Source organism: Nelusetta ayraudi, unplaced genomic scaffold (assembly GCF_046127955.1).
Source record: "Nelusetta ayraudi isolate G7.1 ecotype Tasmania unplaced genomic scaffold, CSIRO-AGI_Nayr_v1 ptg000175l, whole genome shotgun sequence".
NCBI lineage: Eukaryota > Metazoa > Chordata > Actinopteri > Tetraodontiformes > Monacanthidae > Nelusetta > Nelusetta ayraudi.
In genome coordinates, this window is record NW_027466224.1 from 617,136 (window position 1) to 638,816 (window position 21,681).

The 21,681-nt window shown below is 49.7% G+C and overlaps 2 protein-coding genes across 2 annotated transcripts; both read left to right on the plus strand.

Annotated features, from left to right (window-relative positions):
* The first annotated feature begins 1,290 nt into the window (after window positions 1-1,290).
* On the plus strand, window positions 1,291-14,536 carry LOC142880968 (cullin-3). Its single transcript, XM_076014971.1, has 16 exons — window positions 1,291-1,561; window positions 4,512-4,709; window positions 6,381-6,494; window positions 6,611-6,771; window positions 6,858-6,972; window positions 7,557-7,785; window positions 7,878-8,023; window positions 9,063-9,239; window positions 9,328-9,498; window positions 9,881-9,988; window positions 10,650-10,774; window positions 10,861-10,957; window positions 11,223-11,357; window positions 11,741-11,927; window positions 12,030-12,175; window positions 13,237-14,536. The coding sequence occupies exons 1-16, from the start codon at window positions 1,499-1,501 to the stop codon at window positions 13,366-13,368; spliced, it is 2,304 nt and encodes a 767-aa protein (XP_075871086.1). The 5' UTR covers window positions 1,291-1,498; the 3' UTR covers window positions 13,369-14,536.
* A 304-nt stretch (window positions 14,537-14,840) lies between these two features.
* On the plus strand, window positions 14,841-20,702 carry fam124b (family with sequence similarity 124B). Its single transcript, XM_076014987.1, has 7 exons — window positions 14,841-15,487; window positions 16,592-16,623; window positions 17,182-17,376; window positions 17,787-18,203; window positions 18,607-18,803; window positions 18,924-19,002; window positions 19,581-20,702. Exons 1-7 carry the CDS (start codon window positions 15,435-15,437, stop codon window positions 20,126-20,128), a joined length of 1,521 nt encoding a protein of 506 aa, XP_075871102.1. The 5' UTR covers window positions 14,841-15,434; the 3' UTR covers window positions 20,129-20,702.
* Window positions 20,703-21,681: the final 979 nt, after the last annotated feature.

Consider the following 21,681-nt stretch of genomic DNA (forward strand, 5'->3'; position numbering starts at 1 on the left):
AGCACAATATTTAGAGAACTCTTAAGAGTCAGAGATGTCAACAAGAAGCCCTTGCCATCTACCATGATGGTTATTGCTGACCTGGCCTCTTCTGGAGTTGGTGTTTCAAGGAATACAGTTATGAGGGCTCTCTCTCATTGTGGGTATAGGTACATAGATGGATAGATAGATAGATAGATAGATAGATAGACGGATAGATAGATTTTTTAAGCCCTTTACTCAAAGAGCAACTCATCAAAGCCAGACTGAGGTTTGCCTGTGAACATTGAAAAGGTTGAGATGAGTTCTGGAATTCTTTACTTTGGTCTGATGATACTGAACTGGAACTGTTTGGCCACGTGGATGTTGCACCTGTTTGGCATAGAAAGGGAGAGGTCTTCACCACAACACAGTTCCCACAGTTAAATATTGGGTTGAGAACATCATGCTGTGGGGCTGTTCTGCAGCCTCAGGCACAGGGAGCCTTGTTTTGGTTCATGGCATCATGAAAATAGAAAATTGTGTTGAAATTCTGAGGGATAATATGCAGAAATCTGCTCCTAGTGTAGCCGTATGTTGTCATTGGGCCTTCCAACACGAAAATAAGTCAAAGCATACATCAAAACAAGTCAAACAGTTGATGAAGGATACCAAAACCAAGGTCCTGGAGTGGCCTGCACAAAGCCCAGACCTCAATCATATTGAGAATCTGTGGGAGGTTCTCAAAATGAATGTCCTTGCTTGCAAACCACGCAATTAGACCCAGCTGGAACAGTTTCCAAAGGTATAATGGCCCCAAACCAGTGAGGAGACCTGTGTCTAGATCTTTACTGTGTATTTGTTTCCAAATTAACGAAGACAAAATGTCCACTAAGTTTTGATAATTTATTGGTTCACTGAGTTAAAACAAGAAAGGGCAAAAATGAGATGTCCAAAATGATTAGGCCCCTGTCCATTATTAGTCAATAGTGTACCCTTTCTGAGCCAACTGAAGACAACTTCTTAGATTAGTTCGTAGTAGTCTATACACTACCAGTCACAACTTTGGACACACCCTATGAATTTAACGTCTCTTCTTTCATTCTCATGAGTATTGACATTGCAGTTTCTCACTGTAGGCATCAAAATCTATCCACATCACGACTTAATTACATTCATTACAGAGACATGTATGTTTCGAGTTATTGTATGTATTGTTCTTCTAGAAAAAACAATAACAAGTTTGGCTTGGTATTATTATTTAATTATTTTTTTTCTCTCCTCCAGAACGAGCGTGCTCTCGCGAGACCTTGAGAGCGTGAGCTCTGCGCAATGAGAAGTGCAGGTAGTCCGCCATTGCCGAGCGAAGAGGCGACTGATTTGGCGTTCGGCTGTCAACAATAAGCTGCTCGCTGCCTGGCCGCGGCGCTCCCGGGTGCACAGCAAGCTCGTCGGCTGTCTGGCGAACCAGTCGCCGTGCCCGTCCCCCGCCTCGACACTACTTTCATGTGAATACAAGAGCCAGACGGACGAGGCAACCATGTCCAATCTCAGCAAAGGCGGCCCTAAAAAGGACACCAAGATGCGGATACGGGCCTTTCCTGTAAGTGTTCGCCGCCGCGGGCTGCCTCTTCGGCCGCACGGCCCCGAATCGATCACCGCGGCCCGGGCTGCCGGCTCGCCCGCCCGCTAGCAGGCTAACCGAGCCAGCTGGGGAGCAGCGCGCACGACCCGTCCAGCCGTCGACAGCTGTCGGCCGGCGAATGTCGGCTCGATGCGGTCCTCTGCGATTGGCGGACCGTTGTTTTTTACCGCTTTGCTTGGAACCGAGCTGTGCGACTTTTATCGCCCCGGAATCGCTCGCTTTAGCGGGGCTGCTGGGAGCCGGAGCTAACGCTAGCCTCCCCCCTCCCCAACACACACACACGCACGCGCGCGCGCGCACACACACACACACACACACACACACACACACACACACACACACACACACCGCGTCGTGACACTTGTTGTCTTTGGCTGTTGACGTCTTCTAATCGAAGGCCAACACTCGCTCGGTAGCCGTGGAGCTCCGTGGCTGTGATGTCTTGCTCTCGTCCCGGTGCTAAACGCACCGCTAGCCGGAGCTGCGCCTGGCCGAGCTGCTCGCTGGGACAAGAACTACACCTAGTGATGGTTGCCAACACCTCCACCTCCAGAAAGATCGCGGGAGCCTGAAGGGTTTTTACCCTGACTGTCATCCCTCGGGTCAAACCGACCCTTCCTGCCCCGGTGCTTCCTCAGCCTTCCTCCGCGGCTCCCCCCCGGCTGACACCCGCTTTTGTCTGCAAGTCATCGGCGGTGATTTGACCTCATTCCGCTCGGAATGAAGCAACAGCCGACGGTGACATGTTAGCACCCGTAGAGCCTGTTGAATGTGACCACCCCCGCCCCCGGGGGGCCTCCATTGGCGGTGTACACATATATATATATTTATTTTTTCGAATTTATTTGCCAGCTAGCATCTACCTACATCACTTCAGTCAGCATCCGCAGCCCAGTCCGTCCGAACATCCTCGGGCCAGCTGCCTGAATGTGTGCATCTGGTCTGTAGACAGACTGACAGACGCTCGCTGTCGCTGGAAGTTGTGCTGCCAGAAACCTAGTTGTATGAGGTGGAAGTGGGAGGAGGATCTGGAGGTGGTGGACCGGTTGTGAAGACTGTGGTGGTTGGATATTGGGACACACAAGGCGAGCTGGGCAGCCTTTCAACGTGTCAGTTTCTTACTCATCTACGTGCATGTGGACTGGGCTGAAGCAGGATGATAGGCCTCTATCTAACCATTAGTGCTGTTTCTTCTACCAGCTGAAGCTTCAGACTGACTGACTGACTCCACCCCCTCTTGTCGGTGGTGCAGGAACTAATTTGACCGTTGTGGACGTCTGACTGTTCCCGCAGAAACACCTGCCGGGCGTATTAGTTTGAATTAAACTGTGTGTGGAAAATGACAGATTTGATCAAAATCACAAGATGGAACTGAGTGGAGATGCTGAACACCTGAGGCGGTCGGCCCGGGGGGAATCTTCAGCATCGGTGTGTGTTGGAGACCCCCCAGTGATGCTGCAGAGACTCTGTGGTGGGTCGGGCTTCCCCTGGAATGTTTGCTGTTTCTGGTCTTGGTTGTCTGGCTGGATTTTCATTCTGTTGGCCCGTGGGGGAGTGGAGAGGTGTGGAAGGAGGGGCAGGTCAGTCCGGCTGAGAAGCATCGACAACATAAGACCCCCAGAATTGCACAAAACCTAAAGATTGCATTAAAAAACTGGTCATGGAAACAGCTAAACTTCTCAAATATGGCTAAAAGGTTTTGACGCTCTCATGAGGTGGTTTTTCAGACTGTATCCATACAGACGTGTATCGCAAAAGTCTCATGGAAACACTTCACATTTCCAGTTAATCAGTTTTAACTGCAGGGTCACGTGACCAGTTCAATTCGCGTGAAAATGGCGCCCGTTATGTTTGGACGGACGAGGAGACGGAATATATTTGGCAAGTAATCAAAGAGGAAAATATAACAACCATTCTTGACAGCAAGCAAACAAACAAAAAGCAAACGTGAATTCTCGTCAAATCTCGTCCTGCGAGAGTTACGAGAGTCCCGGCTCATGTGCTTCACTCCGTTCAATGGGAACACCTGCAAATCGCGATTGCACTTCGTCCAAATCTTCGAAATATTGCTTTTATTTTGGGAGAAACTGTAACGGGAAACACGGCTTGACTCAGTAGGGCGGACACCTCTTTGAGCCGGCAGGTCCACCACAAGATGCTGTCGGTTCGTTCATTGGTTCCTCTCCAGGCCTGCTGTGTGAAAAGTGTCTGAGGCGAGGAACGTCGTCGGAGGGCTGCAGAGTCGGACTTCTCAGTTGGGAGCGTCTGTTGAGTTGTACAATACAGAATCCTGTCAGTGACTCATCTCGCCTCGATAAGATGGTAAATAATTCAAGATCGGCCAATTCAATGCTGCAGACAGCGGGGGGGGGGGGTAGATAAAACTACACTGAGGCCTCCATCATCGCGTCAACTCTGGTTGAGAGCGTCAGTGTTGGCTGAACTTCCTTCAAGCCTCTGAACTGCTTGACGAGACAGAAAACAGGAAGGTTTTGTCCCTTCGTGTCGGTGATCTTCCAGCTGAGCCGCTTCAAAAAAACACCACGTACTGGTCGAGTGCGTTTTGGAATCTGAGGCTTCTGGACGTTCTGATGCCGTTCAGTAAAACATCACGTGGTCGTTGTTGTGCGTGACCTTCTGACCTGGTGATATTGAAGACACGCTTGCGCTGGCGTGGATCTGGACCGTCTCGAGAGTCGACAACTGTTGTCGTCGCGCTCATTTTTTCAATCACTTCATAGTTTTGAACCCATGCGGCACTGAACTTTAATGTGCATTCTGCCACAGAACAGTGCTGAGAGTTTCACCGTATCAAAGTGCGCACCAAGCTTTGGATCACCGCTCAGTCATGGAACCTAATTTTCTCTTCCTTCTTTCTTTCTTTCTTTCTTTCCTTCTTTCCTTGCAGATGACAATGGACGAGAAGTACGTCAACAACATCTGGGACCTGCTGAAGAACGCCATCCAGGAGATCCAGAGGAAGAACAACAGCGGCCTGAGCTTTGAGGAGCTCTACAGGAACGCCTACACCATGGTGCTGCACAAGCACGGCGAGAAGCTCTACACGGGCCTGCGGGAGGTCGTCACCGAGCATCTCATCAACAAAGTGAGCGCCACCACTCCGGCACACAGCACACAGCTGTGGGGAGAACGTTTGAGTCCCAGTTCAGTAGTTTAGCTGACTTGAATCTTCTCACCTGGTCACAAAAAAAGACCAGACCGGACCGGACCGGACCTGACCAGTTCTCTTGGGCTGCTCAGCCCGTTTGGTCCGCCAGTGCTCCACACTGCCCCCATGGTCACATGTTACCCCTTACAATTTGACAGAGTGCGAGTCAGTTTCATGTGGGAGCAGTAAATCTGTCACTTTTTCGTTTTAATGATTAAATGTATTTTGTTGCTGACAAACTTCTGTTGTATTTGCAGATCAGAAGTTTAGGAATTTTAGAAGCATTGTTGCTTCTGTGTGTATTGCCAAAGCGTCAAAAAGAGAGGGAAGGTGAAGAATATTTACTGTGCAAGTCCATTATTTACAGCCCTAGATTTTCTGCTTTTGCCCCTGAAATCTTAAGTTAGGGGGCGCCACCGTGCTCCCAGTTCATTGGTCAGTCTGAAGCCCTTTTAGGTTCTGAATTGGGTTCCTCTGTCCCCAGTCTCCCAGTTTGCACTGCAGGGCTTCCCTCCCGATACCTGAATTTGCATACGTGCTGATGCTGATAGCGGAGCACTGCGGGCTCTGATATTACTATTTACTATTACTGGTGTTGATTTCCGCCTCTCGGAAGCCCTTTGGCTCTTTGCAGTCTACAGTTTACAGTTGTACGACTTGATCGTAAAACAGGAGGTATGTAGAAAAGTGAGGCTGCAGCCAAAAAACACGTAGCCGGTTTGTCCGACTGTGAGTGATGACATCATCACCTGTTTGCAGGCCGTTGGGGGAGATTGTTGAAGAAGCTCCTTGTCACTCTGCTATGGGAGAGGAATCTGTTCCAGCCAGTAGGTCAGCCAGCCAGCCAGTCAGTCAACCTGTCAACCTGACAGTCGGTCAACTAGTTGCCTTTGTACGTAAACGCGTCGGTCCGATCTGAAACGCATGAACTCTGGTTTCTGGCAGGACCAGAACCTGGGTTTTCCCCATCAGGCTCTCTCGACTGCTGCTGTATAGACGCAGAACTTTGATTCAGTGGCCGTATATGTTCAGGCTCCACCCCCTCAGCCTCCACCAGGAAGTAGAATGTTAAAATGACAAAAAAAAAAAAAACAGTTGACGGTCTTCACCGCAGGAAGTCTGCACCGGTCGTCTCGTCTGCAGGCGCCTCTGAGATCAGCTGACCACTGGAATGTTTGGGGACATTGCACTCGCAGCCAGCAGGGTGCAGTAGGTAAACGGCCGCCACTCTAAGTAGCGAGCTTGTCGTCGGCTGTTGCCGCCGTAAACACACACACACACACACACACACAACAGTGCCACCTTCTGTCTGGCTCCTCTCCTCCTGGAAACCACCAGCTGAAATGAGAGTACAGCGCCACCTAGTGTCACGGAGGCAGTGTAAACGTGCCGTGTGTGTGTGTGTGTGTGTGTGTGTGTGTGTGTGTGTGTGTGTGTGTGTGTGTGTGTGTGTCAAGGTCAGCGTGCCCTGGAGAGGCGGTGCTGAGTCACTCTGCAGCCTCTCCAGGAGACAGAGAGAGGAGGGAGGAAGGAGGAGGTCTGGGCTCCTCGATGATCCTCAGTGGTCATGTGATCTCTTACCTTCCTCCACCCCCACCCCACCCGCAGGTACGAGAAGACGTCTTGAACTCCCTCAACAACAACTTCCTGCAGACGTTAAACCAGGCGTGGAACGACCACCAGACGGCCATGGTGATGATCAGAGACATCCTCATGTACATGGTGAGCAGCTTGGCCCCGCCCACCAGCTCGCCGTGTCCTTCCCGTCCAGTCGGCGTCTCGATTGGTCCCCAGGTTGTGGCGTTTGGAACATAAACTCCTCCCCCTCGCTCCCCCAGGACCGCGTATACGTGCAGCAGAACAACGTGGAGAACGTCTACAACCTGGGCCTCATCATCTTCAGGGACCAGGTGGTCCGCTACGGCTGCATCCGGGACCACCTCCGGCAGACGCTGCTGGACATGATCGCCCGCGAGAGGAAGGGCGAGGTGGTCGACAGGTAAAAGCTCCCTCTCGCCTGCCTGGCCAGTGTGACACACGTACTCACCCCTGTCCTTCCTGTGCATCCCCGCCCCCCTCCACCAGGGGCGCCATCCGAAACGCTTGCCAGATGCTGATGATCCTGGGGCTGGAAGGGAGGTCGGTCTACGAGGAGGACTTTGAGGCGCCCTTCTTAGAAATGTCTGCAGAGTTCTTCCAGGTGAGTTGGACGCCCAGGTACCTTGGGTTGCAGCTCGCTGGGTTCTTTTCACACGGTTGTTAGTTGTTGCCACGGCGACGGTGAAGCTACTGGTGTCCAGTGGAACCAGAAAGGCCTGATGCCGATCTCAATTCTGATTCTGATTCTGATTCTGATGCTGATGCTGATTCTGATTCTGATTCTGATGCTGATGCTGATGCTGATGCTGATAAAGATCCTGATTCAGATTCTGACCCCTGTCCCGATCCTGTTCTCGATCCCGATCCTGTTGCTATGTCAATCCTGATCATGATTCTGATCCTGGTTGTAATTCCAATCCTGATCTTGATCCCAATTCTGATCCTGATCCCGAACCAGATTCCATTTTTGATCCTGGTCCTCAATCCCAGTCCTGATCTCAATCCCGATTCTGATCCTGATCCTAATCCCAATCTTGATGTCGATCCTGATCCACATTCTGATCCTGATTTTAATTCTGATCCCGATTCTGATTCTGATCCTGATCCTAGTCCCAAACCTGATCTCGATCCTGACTCCAATCCGCTCAGCATCCGTTCTAACGGGCCCCACGTGTCTCCCTGCAGATGGAGAGCCAGAAGTTCCTGGCGGAGAACAGCGCCAGCGTCTACATCAAGAAGGTGGAGGCCAGGATCAACGAGGAGATCGAGCGGGTGATGCACTGCCTGGACAAGTCCACGGAGGAGCCTATCGTCAAGGTGGTGGAGCGGGAGCTCATCTCCAAGCACATGAAGACCATCGTGGAGATGGAGAACTCTGGCCTGGTGCACATGCTGAAGAATGGCAAGACAGACGGTAGGTCACCTGACCAGGAGAGGGCACTGTGGTGGTGGCGCCGCTCCAGAGGACGGCTGCTAACACTCTGAAGTGTGTGTGTGTGTCTACAGACCTGGCGTGCATGTACAAGCTGTTCAGCAGGGTCCCCAACGGCCTGAAGACCATGTGTGAGTGCATGAGCTCGTACCTGCGGGAGCAAGGCAAGGCCCTGGTGTCGGAGGAGGGCGAGGGCAAGAACCCCGTGGACTACATCCAGGTGAGCGTCCAGGTCAGGGGTGACCGCTGTGTCGATCGCCATCTAGTGGTCGATTGCAAAGGTAGCGTGGGTCAATCACATGACATAAGAAAGAGAGAGAAAAGCCTTTGTCCACCGCTGCTTCCCCCCCTCCTGCCCCCCACCAAGAAAACTGAAAAACAGATGATGAGCATACATGCACATGGGAACATGTTAACCCATTTTATCCTGTTCATTTCTCTATGTATGTATGTATCACTAGACTACAGATATGTTTATGAATGAATATATTTTCCAGTTTTATAGTCGTTGGATCATTTTGCCTTGGTTATTTTATAAGTAGCTCGTATTTTGAAAAAGTGTGCGCACCCCTGGTCCAGTTGGTCATGTGACTGTGGAGGGAGGTGGCGAGGTGTAATGGCTGTCTCGCCACCAGGGGGAGTTGAGAAACTGTCGTTTTGTTGTTGTGGCTGTAGGTGGTTTCCTCACTGGGTGACTTGCGAGCTCCCACCATGAACAATGCTAATGCTAACACTAATGCTAATATAGTCAGCTAGAGAATAGATTGTGAAGTTCTGCTACTGCTCTATACGTCACTGAATGGATGAGGTCCGGAATACATACATGAATTGATACTGGAATATAAACCCAGTAGGACTGAGATCTGCAGAACTCAGGCCTGATTAGTGGAGCCCAGAGTTCAAACTAAATATGATGACGCACCATTTCGCTGATACGCTGCCAACAGAAGTGAAGTCAGTGTGAATGTTTTTAAATCCAGTTTAAAGACTTCTTTTCTCTTACACTTAAAATTGAGTGCTTTTGATCATCTTTTTATATTTGATCATCTTTTTATTTCTATTTCCTTTATTACTGCTCTATTCATGCTCTTTTCCCCTGCATTTTGTCTTTGAAGACTGTGTTCTTTTGTTTTTTTAATGCTTTAAAAAACGATTGAACTTTTAATCATGCCAAGCACATTGAGTTGCCTTGTGTATGAAATGTGCCATTTAAATAAAGCTGCCTTGCCTCATGCTAAGCACTAACTGTCTGTCTGCAGGGCCTGCTGGACCTCAAGTCGCGCTTCGACCGCTTCCTGCAGGAGTCGTTCAACAACGACCGGCTCTTCAAGCAGACCATCGCCGGCGACTTTGAGTACTTCCTCAACCTCAACTCGCGGTCGCCCGAGTACCTGTCGCTCTTCATTGACGACAAGCTGAAGAAAGGCGTCAAAGGGGTCGGTCCCAGGGTTGTGCTTTAGCTCTGTTTTACTGCCCAGTCCCATCCTGTTGGAGGTCACTCACCTCCTGTCTTTCTGTGTGTAGCTGACGGAGCAGGAGGTGGAGTCCATCCTGGACAAGGCCATGGTCCTCTTCCGCTTCATGCAGGAGAAGGACGTGTTCGAGCGCTACTACAAGCAGCACCTGGCCCGGAGGCTGCTCACCAACAAGAGCGTCTCGGACGACTCGGAGAAGAACATGATCTCCAAGCTGAAGGTGAGTGTGGTGCTGCTGAGGACCCCCTCACCTCCACCTAGTGGTCTCCACCTCCTGGTGACCACCACCTCCTGGTCTCCTCCCCCTGACCTCCTCTACCTCCTGGTGAGCACCACCACCTCCTGGTGAGCACCACATCCTCCCCCCCCCCGACCTCCTCCACCTCGTGGTCTCCTCCCCCTGACCTCCTCCATCTCCTGACCTCCTCCTCCTGACTTCCTCATCCTCCTCCTCCTGACCTCCTCCCCCTGACTTCCTTATCCTCCACCTCCTGACCTCCTCATCCTGACTTCCTCCTCCTGACCTCCTCCACCTCCTGCTGACCTCCACCTCATGCTGACCTCCACCTTCTCACCACCTCCTCCTGGTCTCTCCTCTCCAGACCGAGTGCGGCTGTCAATTCACCTCTAAGCTGGAGGGAATGTTCCGGGACATGAGCATCTCCAACACCACCATGGATGAGTTCAGGCAGCACCTGCAGACCACCGGGGTGAGGAGCAAAGCACCACTCCCACCTTCACTTAGATGAGGGGTGGCCAATTCATTTTTGCAAGGGGCCACATGAGAAACCTGAATAGTGTCAGAGGGAAGCACCAGCTTGACTTTAAACTTAATTCTGTTCAACTTTCTCCCATTGCACTCAATTATATATTTAGAACAGCTGGTACTGGTAATCAGTAGAACAAAAATAATCTGTGAATATTAATATGAATAGGCCATGGGAAATTGTGGCGTATTGGCCAAATAAGAAAATGCCCCTCTAGAAGTAAATATAAAAACAGCTTCACTCACGGCTCACACACGCATTTTCGTCCATACGGAAGCAATAGCAACGTAACGTTTTTCAAAATAAAAGCAGCACAGTTGTATCGCATGCACAACATGACTATTTTTAAACAGCCTCCATGTTATAATTCATGATTGGCCTCACGTAGACCGCACAGAGACACACAAAGGGCCGGCTGTGGCCCGCGGGCCGTAGTTTGCCCAGGTCGGCGTGAGATGTTTAATCAGAGAAGATCAGAAGGTCCACCTCCACCAGTCAGTGGTGGATCACTTCTGGTTCCATCTTCAGCTCATATCTCTTGGCTTTTTGACCTTGACCCCGACCCTTGACCTTACTGCTGTCTCCTGCCCCCCCCCCCTCCCAGGTGTCTCTAGGAGGCGTGGACCTCACGGTAAGGGTCCTGACCACGGGCTACTGGCCCACCCAGTCGGCCACGCCCAAATGCAACATCCCGCCCTCACCTCGCCACGGCTTTGAGGTCTTCAGAAGGTCAGACAGACTCCTGCTCCTCCTCCTCCTCCTCCCCCCTCTGGTCCAGGTCTGCTGACCCTGGTGTCCCCCCTCCTCCCTGACAGGTTCTACCTGGGGAAACACAGCGGCAGACAACTCACCCTGCAGCACCACATGGGCTCTGCAGACCTCAACGCCACCTTCTACGGCCCCATCAAAAAGGTCTGAGCCTCCTCATGATTGGGACGTGGAAACATCTCAGGGTTTAGATCCCACCTGTAATGTCCAGGTCTGGTAGTTCAATGGCAGAACTACCAAAACCTGCACATCCTTCTTCTTCTTCTTCTTCTTCTGTTTGTACAGTATATCAGTGTGTTGGACACACCTCCTCAGGGACAGGAAGTCGTTTTTTGTTGGTTGGGCCCTATGTTTCTCTTTGGGTTCTAACCCTGCCCCCTTGCTGGTTGGTTGTGATTGGTTAAAACAGGAGGACGGGTCGGAGGTGGGAGTGGGCGGAGCTCAGGTGACCGGCTCCAACACCAGGAAGCACATCCTGCAGGTGTCCACCTTCCAGATGACCATCCTCATGCTGTTCAACAACAGGGAGAAGTCCACTTTTGAGGTGCGCTGGAGCGCGCGCACACACACACACACACACACACACACACACACACACACACACACACACACACACACACCATAGATGTATTATAAGAACTGGGTTCTGGGCTGCCAATGTGGTAGTGTGGTTATCCTTCCCAGTGGTCACTCGAGGTACTGCAACCCCAAAAAGCATTTTTCCCACATTAGGCTGAATACAAAAATAAAGGGCCTGTAAAACTGCTGTCAAGACGACCTTTGTCTACTATATTGTTAAGTCATGGACCTTTTATCCAATCTCTGACAAATTTTTATGAAGGCCCAAAAAAATAGACACACACACACATACATACACACACACACTCACTGACCCGACCCGACTCACCCCTCCTCTGGCCCTGGCAGGAGATCCAGCAGGAGACGGACATCCCCGAGAGGGAGCTGGTGCGAGCGCTGCAGTCGCTGGCCTGCGGGAAGCCCACCCAGCGGGTCCTCACCAAAGAGCCAAAGTCCAAGGAGATCGAGAACAGCCACGTGTTTACAGTCAACGACCAGTTCACCTCCAAGCTGCACCGGGTCAAGATCCAGACAGGTGCTGACCCCTGTCGTTTGTTTGTTTGTGACGGCACTGAATTTTTTTTAAAAAAACTTGTTTGACTTGTCACGTGACTTTGATCTCCCCCTGCACCTACAGTGGCCGCCAAGCAGGGCGAGTCGGACCCCGAGAGGAAGGAGACGCGGCAGAAGGTGGACGACGACAGGAAGCACGAGATCGAGGCGGCCATTGTTCGCATCATGAAGTCCAGAAAGAAGATGCAGCACAACGTCCTGGTAGCCGAGGTCAGTCCAGCGCAGTGGGCGGGGCTCTGAGTGGGCACTGCGCCCGTGAACAGCTGATACCCTGCAGAAACTGTGACTTAAACTCGCAGTCAAAAGTTTGGACGCAGCTTCTCATGCAGTTTCTTTTCATATCACAACACATCAAATATTTGAGCAAGATATGTGTAATAATGCCGCAAAGAAAAACACGTTTGGTGACTCTAAATATGCTTTTTATGAAAGGCGGCTATTTTGAAAAATTTATATATAAAACGTGTTTCAGTTATTTGACACCTTTATTGGTTCCTCCATAATTCCATGTGTGTTCGTACGTAGTTTTGATGCCTTCAGTGAGAAGCTGCAATGTCAATAGTCAGGAGAATGAAAGACAAGACATTCAATTTATACGGTGTGTCCACACTGTTGACTGCCAGTGTAGCTGCAGGGCAGCCTGGGCTGGGTTCCATTCAGAATGTTTTGATACCATGACCTTGGTTTTAATGAAACAAAACTTTTATTTATTTTTTATTTTTTGATGCCAAAAGTTTGAAAACCCAATGCAGTACAATCACAACAAAAATACATTGTTGCCTTCATGAAGCGCAAAACTTTTTTCCCCATTTCCAATGAGAATTTCCACCACATGTTGCATTTTTGCTTTATTTTGATCCTCCTTGATGAAGTGGAGGAAAGCTGATTTTAACTCAGCGTTAAAGGACAGTTTTTTCGCAAAATAAAAGCAATATTTTAAAAATTTTGACAAAAGTACAATTGCGATTTGCAGTTTTTTTTTCCACTGAATGGTGTGAAGCACATAAGCCGTCCATCGTGAGACGAGATTTGACGAGCGAGGTCATAGAAACGCATCCATTGTCTCTAATTCCCACTTGTATCGTGTGAAAGCTAATCACAGCAGCCACTTCAGATCTTGATTCCAATGCTTATTGGCTGGCAGTGGAATTTTGGATTTTTCTGATTGTGCGACGGGATGGGAGCGTTCCGTGCGGCTGCTACGTGTGTTCCGCTACAGTTTGGTTGTGTGTCGAGGCTAATCACCTGCTACTGGCTCTCTCCCCCCACAGGTCACGCAGCAGTTGCGGGCACGATTCCTTCCGAGTCCCGTGGTGATCAAGAAGCGGATTGAAGGACTGATTGAGCGAGAATACCTGGCGCGAACACCGGAGGACCGCAAGGTCTACACCTACGTAGCATAAAGGAGAGCGCTGATGGCCAGCGTGAGCCTCGCGGGGCGCTGCTTTCTCTTTTTCTTTTCCTTTTTTCTCCCCCCCCCCTCCCCCCCTTTCTGTTTTTGAGGACTGCTCTGGGTTTGAACGGAAGTGCTTTCATCATTGATTCTGGGAAACACTGGGAAGCTTCTCTTTTCTTCCATTAAAAGAAAAAAAATAATGCGTTTAAAGGAGGAGGAGGAGAAAAAAAACATTTTTATTGATGCGAGAGAAAGGCGGAGTTTTGTGGCGGCGATGTTAGAACTCTCTTCCCGGGACGTGAGGTGAGAGGGTGTGGAAGGAGGCGGGGTCTAGTTTTTCTACCAGTCCTGATTGTGTGGCCTTGAGACAGCAGACGGAGGAGACGACGCCTGAATCCACGAACCCCGGCTTTAAAACGCTGACGTCGGTGTGTTGCAATTTGAATTGAATTTTTTTTTTTTTTTTGTTATTGTTTTTTTTTTTTTTTTCTTTTTCTGTGGCACATTGATTGCTGTACAGGTGGACACACAACACACACACACACCCACACAGGTCAAACAACGGCTGCACACCTGGTTTACAATCAGTAGTGACACAACATTTGGACTACCTGAGAAAACGACGACAAAAACAAACAAAAAAAAAAAGCTGAAGCTGCTTAAATTATGTTGCAAATCTGTCTTCTACATTTTTTCCCCCTCTCCGGCTTGTTTTACTTAATTTTCCCCCCCTCCGACGTGATTTAAATCCACCTCACGCCACTGGAAATAATCATTAGCGGTTTCTTCTCCAGAGTTTCAAGCCGTACAGAGTGCATTTGTGGAGGTTTAAAGCCCCTCGGCGTCCTGTGTTGAAGGGATCAGCCGGGCTTGAGAAGGTTCTTCTAAGCCTCCTGATGCGCCGGACCCGCTGTGATCAGCCACCACAGATTAAGGTTCCTTTACAACTTTCAGAGTGGGTGGGTCCGTTTTTTTTTTGTTTTGTTTTTGTTTTGTTTTTTATTTTTTAGTTTTGGTTCTTTGTTCTCGACTGCATTTTGAACGGGCGGAACCAGTCCAGCACCATGGTCTAATGTGTACAAATTGTAAAATAAGTATTGTACTCACTGCAACGGTGGATTGTACAGGGCCTTGTTTTCATCATATTAAATGTAGAATTAAACATGAGGCTGGTTTCCGTTTGTCTGCTGGTCTTTCATTCCCGCCAGATGTGATCAGTAGCTGCGTTTCCATGACAGGTTTTTTTTTTTTTTTTTTAGCAAAATAAAAGCAATATTTCTAAAATTCCGACAGAGTACAATTACGTTTTGCTGGTGTTCCCATTGAATGGTGTGAAGTGCTTCAGCCATATGCGATTTGACGAGGTTTGCGTTTGTTACCTTACTTAAGTTAAAAAAAAATATTTTTCCTCTTTGATTACTTGTATAAATATTCCGTCTCCTCAATCATAACGCTTTTTTTCCTCTACTTGAAGTGAACGGGTCACGTGACTCCGTATGTGACGTCGCGTTCTTCAAGCATCTTCCAGCTCATTTGTGAAATTAAGAGCAGAGGAATGCATCGGTGAAAGAGAAGATGTGGGATTTATTCTCATCCACATCGTGACGCTGTGTCTTTCCTCCCATGATGACTTGTGTTAGGTGTTGGAGGTTGCACTCGTCTCTATGGATTTGTTAAACCTCTCAGCAATCTAATGCTCTTAGCCAGCACCGTGTTTGGGACCCCCACCCTCTTCTTCTCCCCCCTTTGTCACTCACACCATCTGCTCCGTGTTGCCATCAGCGGCTTGAGAGCCTCGGCAGCGCCGCTCCGGCTGCTCCCTCCACACGCTGCTGCCCAGCACCTTCCCGGTCCGGTCCGGTCCAAACGGCTCAGAGAGCTCTTCCTCTGGAAACATCCAACTGATGCGTCACATAGCCTGTAATTTCTGGCAGCAGTGTTGTACGTGTGGGTGCCTGGTGACGTCACCGCCACCGTTTGGCAGAGCGACTTGCCGGGATGCTCGTCACTCCCGGTTCGCTGCCCTGAGGGAGGGTCGTCCCGACGGACCGGACCGGACCGAACCGGGCCGGGATGTTTGAAAGAGCCGACGATGGGTACGGGGACTCCGGAGCCGACAACGCTGGGTGAGTCCGCTGGTTCCCCGGTCATTAGCCCTGAGCTAACTGAGTGTAGCCCGTTAGCCGACAAAAGTTCATGTGGCTTTTGTTTTAAAGTGGCGGCGATTGTGACTTAAAAAAAACAAACAACATAACATCAAAACAAAACATAACTTTTTTGGGCATCAACAGGGGTGGTAAAAATATATATAATATATTTGTTTGATCCAACTTTTTTGAGTTTTTTGAGCTTTTGTTAGCAAACGGCAGGATAACGGGTTGTCATGGGGACCCAGTTGAAAAAAGCCAGTTCGTAGATCTACAAAAGAGCTGAATGCCGAGCGCCAAGATGGCGCCCGCCGGCTCTCAGTTGCTTTGCAGGGATACTTCCGGCAACTCAGTCCGCTGCCCCGGTGACGTTGCAGGAGCTCTGTACGCCCTGACGCCGCCTGTCATTTGTTTAGGAACTGTGCTGTTGTGACGTCAGAGACTTCGCCAGGCTCGATTTTAAACGGCTGTTTCATGATATTCGATGCGATTAAACCTGAAAACGGTTGAAACGATGACAGCCGTTGAGTGAATCGGTCTTCCTGGCGAGTTGCTGCGTGATACGATTTATTTTGCAATGTCTCCGGGCGGCCACTGGGGGCCAACGAACTCCGTGGCGTCCATGACATCCAGTGTCTTGACCGACCGCATCTGTTGGCGTGTTTTACTCACCCTCGGCCATTAAATGGTGACAGACCCTTTTCCTTCCTCTGCACCAGCGGTTCTCAACTGGTGGACTCTCAGAACCCACTTTTTTTCTTCCTTATAATAAAGTTTTATTTCACAACACTCAGATTTATTCCGCAAAAATTAAAATGCTAGCACACTTTCTATCATGCCCAGTAAAGACATTATTGAAATTACTTGATTGAATCGTGTCCTGCAAAATAAATGCCCATATATGTATTTATTTATCTAAAATCCCTTTTTAAAAATGTAAAACTGCCCACTGAGCTGTCAAATCCATTTAAAAGAGCTCCAAGACCCACTTTTGGGTCGTGAGCCACCAGTTGAGAAACGCTGCTTGACACTCACTCAGCTGGAGTTCAGTTTCAACCGGTTTTCTCTTTCCGTCCCCCACAGATCTGGCGGCTGCAGGATGTCGTCGACTGGCTGTAAGTAGAACGTCGGCAACCTTCAGCTGCACAGGAGCAGAGAGGACAAGGAACCAAGTTCACCAAAAAAAAATACTTGCCTGAATAATACTAGATTTTTGGATCTCGGTATCAGCGCGTTACTTGAGTGTTTCATTCTCTCACAACTTTTTACTTTGACTCCCCGCATTTGTACACAAATGTCTCTGCTTTCTACTCCTCTGCTGTTGTGTAGTTCAAAGGAAATGTGGATCATATTTATATTTTAGAGGGAGTGCTTTTACTTTTACCAGAGATTTTTGGTTTGTTTTGATCTGTTTCTTCTACTTCAGTACAGAATGTGAGTACTTTTGCCGGCTCTGCCGAGGAGTGGTTATAAATCACACAGCACCTTCAGGCCAACGTCACTGATGCACTGATTGAAAGGGGCCTGTTTTAAAAAAAAAAGAAAAGAAAAAGTTGCATTGTTTGTGGGTGGATGAACTTCAGTTTGCAAGAACATGAATACAAGAAGGTGCAAGTCTCTCTCTCTCTCTCTCTCTCTGTGTCTCTCTCTCTCTCTCTCTCCCTCTCTCTCAGTTGCTCTGCAGCGACGGCGCCCCCAGCAGCTCCTCCTGATGAACGTGCACCTGCTGGCCGACCCCGGGGCCTCGCTGCTGCTGCAGCACAGCCTGGACCGCCTGGTGGGCCGCCTCTGCCCCTCCCTCCGCATCTTCCACGTGTCCGAGAGAGCGTCGCCGCTCAGGAGCTGGCCCCTCCCCCAGCCCATGGCGGGTAGGTGCATTTCAGTACTCACCAGTACTGATAGCGAGTACTTAATAAGGCCATTACACATTATATAACAACTTAGATTTTTATATTTTTCCGCTCATGTTGTGTTCTTTGAACAACATTCCTCAGCATGTCTTACAACATGGGGCGACTGTCACAAGCTTCACTGCAGTACAAACACAAACAAAATTGTCATACATACAGTACATGTACAACTGGTATTGGTGTTGTGGTATCGGCATGTATTTTATGATTACGACTAGAGCACCCAACCCTGGTATTGGTACCGATACCTGATGCCGGTAGTGGTGCATCCCTACTTTTTGGGCCGTGTGAGTTTTAAGGCTGCAGTACCTCCAGCGGCCACCATATTGGCAGCCAGGTGTCAGGCTCTGATAATAATTCGTCCGCAGTCTGGACTCCACCACCAGGGGAGGTTACTGAGCAGGGGGCGTGTCTCTCTGTGGTTGCAGGCCACCCGTCGGTGGCCGTCACCTTCTTCCTGCACGAGGCCTACGGCGAGGAGCGCATCCTGCGGGTGCTGGACGTCCTGCGGCGCCCCCCCTGGCGGTACCACCACACGGAGAGCGGCGGCGGCGGCGGCGGCGGTGTGCGGCCCTACCTGCTGCCCAGCAGGGACCTGTACAGCCTGGGGGCGGGGCTGCCGCTGTGGGGTGTGCGGCCCGTGCACTGCGGCGGCGAGATCCTGCGCGTCACGCTGGCCAGCGCCAGCGACAACTACCAGGACGCCGTGCGCTTCTACCAGACGGTGCTGCAGCGGCCGGCCCAGCAGCAGAAGGAGGGATTCTGCTGCTTCAGCCTGTACAGCGGTACGACGCACAACACTGACACACTAACACTGACGCACAGCAACACTGACGCACAACACCGACACACAACACACTGCACAGCGGTACGACGCACAACAACACTGACACACAACACACTGCACAGCGGTACGACGCACAACACTGACACACAACAACAAATTGTCAACAAATTGTCCCTGGTTCTCATTGGTTGTTGTGTTGACTCCTGGTTGTCGCTGGTTGTTGTGTTGACTCCTGGTTGTCGCTGGTTGTTGTGTTGACTCCTGGTTGTCACTGGTTGTTGTGTTGACTCCCTGGTTGTCCCTGGTTATTGTGTTGACTCCCTGGTTGTCCCTGGTTATTGTGTTGACTCCTGGTTGTCGCTGGTTGTTGTGTTGACTCCTGGTTGTCGCTGCTGCTGCAGAGCCAGGTGTGTGTCTGCAGCTGGCCCTGAAGCAGCTCCCTGCAGGGGTCCCAGTGGAGCCCTGCAGCTCCACCGTGCTGCAGTTCGACGTGGATGAAGTCGGTCAGCTGGTCCCGCTGCTGCCCCACCCCTGTGGCCCCATCAGCGCCACCCGCTGGCAGACCGAGGACCTGGACGGCAACAAGGTTCTCTTCCAGGTGCGCCGCCCCTGCCGCCTGTCGTGTCCTCGTCTTTCCGAAGTGCCTTATTTATTTATTTTTCCTCTCAACAACAACTTTGTGTGTCTGTGTTTCCTCCCACCTGTCTGTGTGCTGTAGGTGAGAGCTCCGCCCACACCTGCCACCACCTGGGCCCTCCCCCCGCTTCTCGGCACCGCCGGACCCTCGCAACGCCACGGTGAGACCATAGTGTGGCGCAGTTGTCCTGTATGTGTATGTGACTGTATGTTAAAGATGGGCGGAGCCATCGCTGGTTGTGGAAGCCCTCAGCAGCGCCACCACCTGGAGCTTCCAGGCCATTATTTTCCAAATCTGGAAAAGATTCCATATTTGGAAATGTGGGTGGAGCCGGATGCGTCTATTTTAGCCACGCCCACAATGGCACTTCATGGCTCTTTTCACTCACAATTCCACCAAATCCGACAAAGTGGACGTTGGAGCTGATTGGCTGAAGTTATTTATTTATTCATTTTTTAAACTGAAAAAACAAAACCAAAACATTGATACCAGTTTGTAACAGTAGCTGTGTTTCAATCACAGTTTGTTGCAAAATAAAAGTGATATTTCTTAAATCGACAAAGTACAGTTACGATTTGCAGCTGTTTCCATAGAATGGTGCGAAACTGTAATTCTCCTCAAATCTCGTCAAATATTATTAAGTTTGATTTTGTTTATTTAACTTTGTTTGCAGTCTTTGATTACTTGTAATAAATATTCCGTCTCCTGCTTTTACTTCCTGTGCGTCTCCCTCTGCAGGTGGGAGGCCGCGCAGTGACCCCGCCCTCGACAAGCTTCTGCAGGACGCAGGGGGCGGAGCTGGGAGCCAGGGCTCGGGGAGCTCCTGCAGCACGCCACCAGGAAGTTCCTGTTACTCATCGCTGCGCAGTAGCCCCGCCCCCCTGTCGCCCCTCCGCCCCCCCGTCAGTCGCTCACTGTCCCACCTCCTGCCGGAGGAGGAGGAGGAGCAGGAGGAGCAGGATGAGACCAACGTGGACACCGGCAACCCCGTCAGCCAGGCAGCGCTCAGAGCGACGGCCCGCTCCTCCTCCGCCGACCCCCTGGTGACATCACAGAGACCGGCCGCCGTCAGGGGCGTGGCCAAGGAACTGATAGAGTGTCTCAGACATGCCCACACAGACACTCAGAGCCGCTGCAGGACCTGGGGCGCCCCCAGTGGCAGAACAGTGGCGGCTGCGGTGGGATGGGGACCCTCCAAGGGCCCCCTGGTGGACAGCAGGTCTGTTGCCATGCTGCTGTCCTCACGAACCAACGCGGAGGAGACGCTTGACGAGTTCTTCATCTGATGGTGTCGAGGTTGTTTGAAGTCGGACAAGAGGGAAGACGGGCGGAGGAGGGTTTTTAATATTTGATATGAAAAGCAGCCATCATCATCATCATCATGTTTGTTCTTCACACAGTTTACATGATGTCTCATTAATATTCTGATACTTGAGTGAAGAATGGCTTGTAAACATCTGGATTAAATCAATTTCTGTCAATTATTATCTCATAATAATAATAATAATGATAATATTAATAATAATAATTATCCAACCATGATGGTGTTCTCCTCAACATGTGACAAATCAGCTGACCTGAGCTGGAGAGTTGACGGTGGTACGAAGCAGCTCTTCAGTTTTTCATTGACATGTTGCTGCTTTCTCTCCTGACGACCCAGGCTGTGTTTCAGTGTGTGAGGCTTGGACGTATTGAGAAATACATGCTGGAAAAAAATATTGTCATTACAACTGCTTACTGTGCAAGTCGTAGGACTCGTTGCCGCAGAAAATATGGCTTTTGTCTTTGTGAAAATTGAGGGGGTCTTTTTTATAAGAAGAAGAAGAAGAAATAAGATTTAAAATTAAAATTAAAAAACAATAGTGTGGTGGCTCGGTGGCTCACAGTGGAAGACAGGTGTTAGATGTTATACCAATTATTAATTTATAATTGCTACAACATCTACGTTATGTTTATATATATGTATGTTTATATATGTATATATGTAACCGGTTGAATCGTGTCGTTTGCGTTGTGTTGAATTTCTATGACCCACACCGTGTTCAGCTCTGGAGGCTATCTCCGTTTATTCTGGTAAATACCTGACAACAGAAAGTGCAATACAAAATCCTCCGTCAACTGCTGATACATATGTGGAGCCCCCTCTCCCACAGAGTACACGGAACAAAAGGGGCACAAATACAACATACCTGACAACAGAAAGTGCAATACAAAATCCTCCGTCAACTGCTGATACATATGTGGAGCCCCCTACACAAATTAATTGATATTAAAGTATACAATCAAATTGTGAAATTAAAAGTAGACCTCACTGTGGCTCACCTCTCCCACAGAGTACACGGAACAAAAGGGAAGAGGTGAGGCGGGAAAAACTCTTATATAGGGGGTGTGTGCCCCCAACAGGTGTCCATAGGGGACTGAAGCTTGGAGACAAATGTTCCACATTAAAACAAAGGAGGCTTAATTGTCAGGTGTTACTACTAAATTTTGTGAAATTATACAAAATAATATCCAGCTTCTTCTACAATTACTATTAAACCATAAATGATCCTGTTACATATATACACACATATATATATACACACACACACGTCACCAGTACGTAGTGCTCACAGGCAGAAGAATATCCGCTGTGGTCGATGTGGGCTGCGACTTTAAAATAAAATTGCCAGGAATGTGTTTGTGACAAATATTAATCTCTTCTGGCGAACTTCCTCCTCTTCTTCTTCTTCTTCTTCTTCTTCCTCCTCTTCTGCTTCTTCTTCCTTCTTTGACGGGGCGTTAACTCACAGCGCCACGTAAGGCCTGGCATAAGTGAAAATCTCAACGCTCTCATTAA

Bases quoted from the DNA above. Each gene is read 5' to 3' on its own strand.
- LOC142880968 (XM_076014971.1), top strand. From the start codon at position 1,499: ATGTCCAATCTCAGCAAAGGCGGCCCTAAAAAGGACACCAAGATGCGG. The intron at 8,024-9,062 runs GTGAGCGTCCAG...GTCTGTCTGCAG, and splicing joins ACCCCGTGGACTACATCCAG to GGCCTGCTGGACCTCAAGTC. The intron at 9,499-9,880 runs GTGAGTGTGGTG...TCTCCTCTCCAG, and splicing joins ACATGATCTCCAAGCTGAAG to ACCGAGTGCGGCTGTCAATT.
- fam124b (XM_076014987.1), top strand. From the start codon at position 15,435: ATGTTTGAAAGAGCCGACGATGGGTACGGGGACTCCGGAGCCGACAAC. The intron at 16,624-17,181 runs GTAAGTAGAACG...CCTCTCTCTCAG, and splicing joins CAGGATGTCGTCGACTGGCT to TTGCTCTGCAGCGACGGCGC. The intron at 17,377-17,786 runs GTAGGTGCATTT...ATTCGTCCGCAG, and splicing joins CCTCCCCCAGCCCATGGCGG to TCTGGACTCCACCACCAGGG.